The sequence below is a fragment of the Melanostigma gelatinosum genome, assembly GCF_949748355.1.
Source record: "Melanostigma gelatinosum genome assembly, chromosome: 14".
NCBI lineage: Eukaryota > Metazoa > Chordata > Actinopteri > Perciformes > Zoarcidae > Melanostigma > Melanostigma gelatinosum.
The window spans coordinates 2,722,281-2,729,780 of NC_136647.1; the positions used below are offsets into that span (position 1 = coordinate 2,722,281).

Sequence of the window (7,500 nt, forward strand, 5' to 3'; positions counted from 1 at the left end):
GTCCTCCCGGAAGTCTTTTTTAGGGCGCTGATTGGCTAAATTGTAAGTCACTCATTTATTTCTTTAATCAGTGATTGGCTAAGCTGCTTATTAGACCCTTCTTCCTTGGGCCAAATCGATCTGGCCCCAGCACGTGCACGCGCAGTAGAGACGTGCACGGGGACAGCTGAGAGGTGCACCAGCGGAGAGGACAAGCAGGGAAAAGCATTTATTTTGCGCAGATATCCTATTTTACAAATATTACTGGGCATATTACATAGCTCAAAAACACAAATATTGACAATTTGTATAATTTATTCATTTTTTATTTTATTTTTATTAATAATATTATAATTTTTTATTACATTTTTTTGTGGCTCAAGGTGGGTGGGGCCAGGCCCCGTGGCCCTCTATTGGCCGGCCGCCACTGTGCCTAACCCGAACCCATTAAATGTTTTACTGTCTTTGTAATGTTTAACCTGAAGATAAAAAAAACGAAGAGCAATTTAGCTTTGAGAACTTTGACACTGCAGCTTTTTCTTTTGGCAAACATATGTTTCTATAACAGCAAGCGTACGGGTGATTCGTTTACTCTTTATAGCCTCCATGTTTGTATCCCTGACAACTATGGCTGGCAGTCCTTGGTGCAAAGACTTGAGAAACCTGTGAAATGTTTTCTTTAGCATGCATATTTTTTTCAAGTTTCCTACAAGGCGTGGCTTGCACAGCAGTTGAGGGGAGGGCAAACTACTCTCTTGTTTTCCGGTGCAGTAGAAAAACAAGTACCGGTATACACAATAAACAGAGTGGAGGGGACGGTTAGGATTCTGAGGCCATGAAGGATTATGATGACTCTGTAGCTTTTCTGGGTCAGTGGGGACGTTTCCAGCAGGTTGTCTTCTTCCTGCTGTCTGCCAGCATCTTGCCCAATGGATTCGGTTCTTTCTCTGTTGTCTTCTTGGCTGACACTCCCAGCCACCACTGCCTGGTTCCTGACGTCAACCTGACCCAAGATTGGCTTAATGCAATCATCCCGATAGAGGTAATTTTGTTTTTGATCACAGCTCCTTATAAAAAAAGGGTTAGGGTAAGTGTAGCAGTTTTGCGTTAAGTTCCAAGTATTCAACAATTCTAAAAGCGAGACAGGCCGAAAAACAAAAGTCTCACTTCAAAGTATTTTATACAATATTGCTAAAAACACATATTTTGTATTTGCTGTGCTATTTTTAAGCTGATTATCTCATAGATCAATAGTTAATGATGAACTTTTTCATGCACAAAAATGTAAATTAAATCTTTCTGTTTTACATGTATATAGATTATCAGCGTCAAACATTCTTCACTGATTTGGGCTCACCAGTGTGAGAACTTTAGATATTTGTGAGTTCAGGCTTTTAGTGATATTACTGTTTTGCCAGAATTGTTATTACGTTACAATACATTGATGATCACATGTGTAGCTTTGAAGTTGATGTATTTTTCTGCAGCTGCTGTATAAAGTTTAAGAAGTCTTATAAAGCGGTCCGGCTACAGTTCAGGGTTTTATGTGAAATGTTACTAATGACACTAACGACGTTTGTGTCATTGTGTCTGTGAGGTGGTGAATGGGAAACAGCAGCTGAGCAGATGCAGCAGGTTCAGGCTGGATGTGGTCAGAAATCTCTCTGCTCAGGGATTCATTCCTGGGAGGGACGTCAACATCACGGACCTGGAGCAGGAGGGATGTGTGGACGGGTGGAGCTACAGCAGAGACATCTACCAGTCCACCATCGTCTCTGAGGTGAGTCCTACTGAATATTACGCTACAGTTCAGTAACTCAACTATAGAAAATCATTAAACCTGAATGGAACACGTACACTGTACGTTTAAGAAGGAAATGTTTGATTGATTTTTCGATTTACAAATGGATCTAGCTTATTTTTCTTTGTTCATGCATGGATACTCCAGTTTGACCTGGTGTGCCGAGACCAGTGGAAGCAGCCGTTCACCTCAACAATTTACTTCCTGGCAACTCTTGTTGGATCCTTCTTCTCAGGACAGCTCTCAGACAGGTACTTAAAACACCATCTCATAATGAAATTATGTACACACCATATTCATAAAACATGTTCATTCTTCCTGAGAATGTCTTTGCTTCACTTTTGCCAAACTACAAACACATTATACAACAAAAAAATAGGAATCTTTAGCAACTTTTACTGTAAAGAATTCCAAAAATCTTTTCATCTGCTCTTATTTCGTTGTTTGATTTCTCATTCTAGGTTTGGAAGAAAGCCTGTTTTCTTCACCACCATGGCAGTTCAGACGATTTTTACTTTTCTTCAAATCTTTTCACCTTCATGGATGGTGTTCGTCATCCTCTACTTCATGAATGGTTTGGGACAGACCTCCAACTATGTATCTGCTTTTGTGCTCGGTAATGTGAATATTTCATGCTTTACAACAACAAATAATACTCTTCTATATTCAGTGATGTTGATACATGTATTGTGTGTACTGTGCATGTTCTTTCACTTGTTACTAATAACTTCACTTATTTTCCCGCCCTTTTGTAATGCATTTCTCTCTCTTTCAGGCAATGAGATCTTGACTGGACATGTACGGGTCCTGTTCTCCTCACTGGGTGTGTGTCTGGGTTTTGCCATTGGCTACATGATGCTGCCTCTTTTTGCTTACTTTTTAAGGGATTGGAAATCTCTCCTGTTGGCTATGTCTCTGCCTGGCCTGCTCTACATCCCGCTCTGGTGGTAGGTTGTACTCATGACGAGAAAATGTGTTCATGTTAAGTTTACCATACCATCCATCCATCTCCATTTTTACTTCCCCTTTTGCGTGGCTGGTTGGCATTGGCAGATGGATATGCAAGATATTTCAGATACCCCTCACCTCAGCAATGTTTTCCAGCTCTTCCTGTGGGATCTTCAGGGGTTCCCAGGCCAGATGAGATATATAATCCCTCCAGCATGTTTATGGTCTTCCACCAGTTGGACATTCCCAGAAAACCTCCAAAAGGAAGTGCCCTGAAGGGATCCTGATCAGATGGCCGAACCATCTCAACTGGCTGTTATTGATGCGTAGGGGAAACTGCTCTTTGAGATCCTACCGAATATCTGAGCCCCTCTTGCTATCTCTAAAGTTGAGCCCAACCACCCTATGGAGGAAACTAATTTCAGCTGCAGTTTTAGTCTTTCAGTCACTTGACAGGTTGTAACACAGATCAATTTGTAAGTTCAAAGCTTTGCCTTCTTGCTCAACAGTCCATTACAACACCTGCATCACTATTGATGCTGAACCAATCCACCGTTCACTCTCAATCTCCATTTTACCCTCACAAGACCCCAAGGTATTTGAATTCCTTTACTTGGGGCAGTGACTCACGATCAACACAGAGGGAGCAATCCAACATTTTCCAGTAGAGAACCATGGCCTCAGACTTGGTGATGCTGACTCTCATCCCGACCACTTCAATCACAACTGCAAACAATCCCAGTGTGTGCTGAAGGTCGTGGTCTGATGAAGCCAACAGAATCACATCTTCAAACAGCATAGACACAATTCTGAGGGAACAAAACTGGACACTCTTCCCTCCGGTTGCCCCTTGAGATCTTGTCCATGAAAATCACATACAGAATTGTTGACATGGCACAACCCTGGCAGAGGCCAACAACTGCCAAAAACATGTTTGACATTGTGCTGAGAACACAAATACAGCTCTCAGTCAAGTACTGGAAGACTTATAGCAACGGCCCAGTACCCCATTATCCCGCAGTACTCCCCATAGGATTCCGTAGGGGAACCTGTTGTAGGCCCTCACCAAGTTCACAAAACACATGTAGACCTGGGAAAACTCCCATCATCCCCCCATCAACAACTCCTCTGGGACAACCTAGCCCGAAAGGCTTCCTTCTTCAGCTTTACGTCCTTCTCCGCTGGTGTCCAACAGCAGGTTCTTAGGTTGGCACAAGAACAGGCACGAAGACCTTCTGACCACCATTCCTAGCAAAAGCCTTCTGTGTCCCTTACCTCCCCTGGTATGCTTAAGAAACTCTTCTGGAGGTGGGAGTTGAAGACCTCGCGGACTGAGCCCTCAGCCAGATGGTCCCAATTCATCCACACATTTGGGTTTACCAGGTCCATCCGGCAGCCTACCCTGCCATCAGTTGACATCTCTGACCGATTGTCCAAAATATATGTCCTCACATTTGATGATTCAACCACAAAGTCGATCATCGATCTTTGGCCTAGACGGCCCAGTATGAAGTACACTAATGAATCACCCTCTGATCGAACATGGTGTTTGTTGTGGACATGATGAGCACAAAGGTCCAACAAGAAAGCATCAATAAGAACTATAGAGTTCCCGGATGGAATCCTCTCTACGATGCCACCCAGAGACTCCAAAAGGGGTGGGTACTCTGATCTTATGCACCAAACAGCAGTCACTGATTTACCCTGAGTGACCTGCATTTGCTTCGAGGCAATCCTCTACTACAACATCACCAGCACTTGGCGAACTGAGAGTATCCCCACGTCCGTCTGGTGCCTCTCACCCTGGGTGACTCCAGAAAAAGAGACACTCCTGCCCCTCTCCAGGAGCTTGGTTCCAATAGACTCAATTGGACTCCAATGGATTTGAAATGAAGCAGTCTATATGTGGTTGAAGTTTTGACACAAGTTCGAATTCCTTCCCCGCTAGAATATTGATGTTCCACATCCCCATAGCCAGTCTGTGATGCAAGGGGTCAACAACCCTAAGTTCCCCTACTTTTTGCCTAATGTCCGGCTTACAATGCACCCAACCCCACTGACTATCCCCGGGGGTGATGGAACCACAGTACCCTATACCAGCGGTTCTTAACCTTTTTAACCTCGGGGCCCAACTTTTCAAGTACACAGTGTCCCGGGGCCCATTCTGACTATATGCATAAAAAGTGTCAGACAACCTGTAGGTCCATACAGAAACAGAGCAGTGGGCCTTTGGAGTCAGTAAAAATTTAAGATTTTTGTCCGCATAAAATAAAAAAGTATCTTTCAGTATAAATAACTGCCGGTGGCTGTATCTGTACAGGTATACACAGTATAGGGCTGTAACTACACTATCAGTGAACAACTGCCTCAAATTTGAAGAAGATTGGACAAAGTATGACCATTCTACAGTGTTTCTTCCATGAAGAGATCCAGGCGGAGCTCTAAAAGGACATTTGGAGACCCAAATGGACACATGGTAACCAAATGATATTCTGACACACTAAAGGTGTTTCTCCCTTTATATTTTGATATTATATTATTTTCCTTTTATTTTTAGCCTTTGCAAATTTCAAAAACTATGTATATATGGTCGAAGACATGGTGTGTGAGTAGCGGACTTGCTGTGCTTAATGGCTGCCACCGAGCACACGATCGAGTATGCGAATAGCTCAGTTACGCAAACGTTGGTTGACGGCTTATGGAAAAGGAGGATAAGGTTTGCACTATAAGTACTAGCGTTTTCTGAAGGCAGTAGCTCCATGGTAACATCCGCTAGCACGTTGTCGGGTCTGTAATGTGTCTTTTTCCGTCGAAATGCTGCAAGATACGACTTGCAGCGGTTATGGCGACTTTGGACAGTGTGTGGGCTCCTTTTGTGGAGAAACCATAAGAAATGAAAGAAAATCGATGATTTCTTTGCAAAGATGAGGATTTTGGGCATGCTGGGATACCAAACACGGACATGTTTTGTGACGTATTTGCGCAAACAAGCCGTAGGAACGGAAGGGGAGGGGATCGAGGATGCCTGTGTTGAACAGGCAAAACCCTTGTTAAATAAATGAGATGATACAATGTGATGATCACAAAGACATTTATTATCATGTGTATGTAAACCTGCATACACAACAAGAAGCCCAACAGGCTTTCCCACGAGCGTTGGATGTTTCGTCGCTAGCTGTCGCTTTATTTTCGAAGGCTTCAGTGCTTCGTTTGATAGCATTAGCTCACATTCCACACACTGAGCCCTCGGCTCTGCCTCGTTGCCTCCGTTCACAAACCGTACTTAAGAAAGTCAGGGTTGTACTTGCACACACATTTAGACTTTTGGGGGGTATGGCACCACTGTCGTCTTCATTTTTTATTTTTAATAACTTATCCATAACTTTCGCTACAGGCTAGCGGCTAGCTGAGTGTCTTCTTCTGCTTATTGCAGCTTGTTAAACAACTGACTGACGCATTACCACCACCAGGTGGTGGGAAGCTATATTGTAACTGAGCGTCTCATGGATAACAGTAACATCTTTGGTGTCTTCAATTGATAACCTATGCGGTCCCGCGGCCCTCGCGGCCCACAGGTGCAAAACTGAACGTTTTTCGCGGCCCTCTAGGTGGCGCTCACGGCCCAATCATGGGCCGCGGCCCTATGGTTAAGAATCCCTGCCCTATACTATACCATAAATGTCATAATTTTGCTCTTGTCATGAGATGAAAAAAATAATTTGGCTTTTTTACAAGAGAAATATCCAAACTTGTATTCACCTGTATTTTAAGCCCCACTGATCAAGCTTGAACCTTTTTGTTTATCTGTTGAATACTGAGGCAGGTTCATCCCAGAGTCTCCTCGTTGGTTGCTCTCTCAGGGAAGAGTGGAGGAGGCTGAGACTACATTGAGAAAGGCTGCTAAGATGAACAAAGTCGAGGCTCCACCGGTCATCTTTGAAGATTACAGCGTACATGTAAGTCTGGCCTGACTTAAATCAGTAGTGTAGGACCAGACACAGGGGACAATGTGTGTCCTTGAGGAGACACATTATTAGTACAATTCATCCCATTGGAAGCAATGGACGTACCAAATTTAATGACAAACAGCAGTTGTTGAGATATTTAATCCTGGACCAAAGTGGTGGAATGATATGCCAAACTGCCGGTGAGACTGAGGTTTTGTATCTTGCAGGCTGATGCAACAAAGACATACCCTAAGGAACAGCACAATGTCTTCAGCCTGCTGAGGACAAAAAACATCAGAAACGTGACGCTCATTCTGTGCCTGGTGTGGTGAGTGTATTTTTTAACATTTGCTCATTTACAGCACTGATATTACTTGGTTGTGTCCTTCTTTAGTTTTCTTTCTCTCTGTTTTGTTTGTTAATTTTAAGTCTAATGGTCTTAGTCTGCTACTGGAGCTACTGTATGGTATGTGTCAAATGCTATTTCTGTGCAGATTTCCATTGAAAGCTCTCTGTTGTCTGTATCTCTGTCTCCAGGTTCACTCTGAGTACAGGATACATTGGCCTGTCCCTGAACACATCCCAACTTCATGCTAACCCCTACATCAGCTGCTTCCTCTCAGCAGCTGTAGAGGTACCAGCATACACTTCCAGCTGGCTGGCGCTGCGATACATTCCACGACGGCTGTCTGTCTTTTGTACTTTGCTCATTGGAGGAGTGTCGCTGTACTTCCTTCAACTGGTGCCTGAAAGTAAGCAGTGACATGACGTGGTGCATGGCGGTATTATTATATTTCCAAGCAAATCTTTTTAACCATTACATGA

At 43.5% G+C, this 7,500-nt stretch overlaps 1 protein-coding gene across 1 annotated transcript in view; it reads left to right on the plus strand.

Annotated features, from left to right (window-relative positions):
- Positions 1-814: 814 nt before the first annotated feature.
- LOC306787970 (organic cation/carnitine transporter 2-like) overlaps positions 815-7,500 on the plus strand; it is a gene marked incomplete at both ends in the record, with an annotated part of 8,488 nt that continues 1,802 nt past the window's right edge. The window contains 8 exons of the mRNA XM_079283297.1: positions 815-1,021; positions 1,577-1,759; positions 1,928-2,031; positions 2,242-2,396; positions 2,556-2,727; positions 6,552-6,684; positions 6,903-7,003; positions 7,213-7,427. Coding sequence (XP_079139423.1) covers positions 815-1,021; positions 1,577-1,759; positions 1,928-2,031; positions 2,242-2,396; positions 2,556-2,727; positions 6,552-6,684; positions 6,903-7,003; positions 7,213-7,427 — 1,270 coding nt within the window. The remainder of the gene's footprint in view (positions 1,022-1,576; positions 1,760-1,927; positions 2,032-2,241; positions 2,397-2,555; positions 2,728-6,551; positions 6,685-6,902; positions 7,004-7,212; positions 7,428-7,500) is intronic.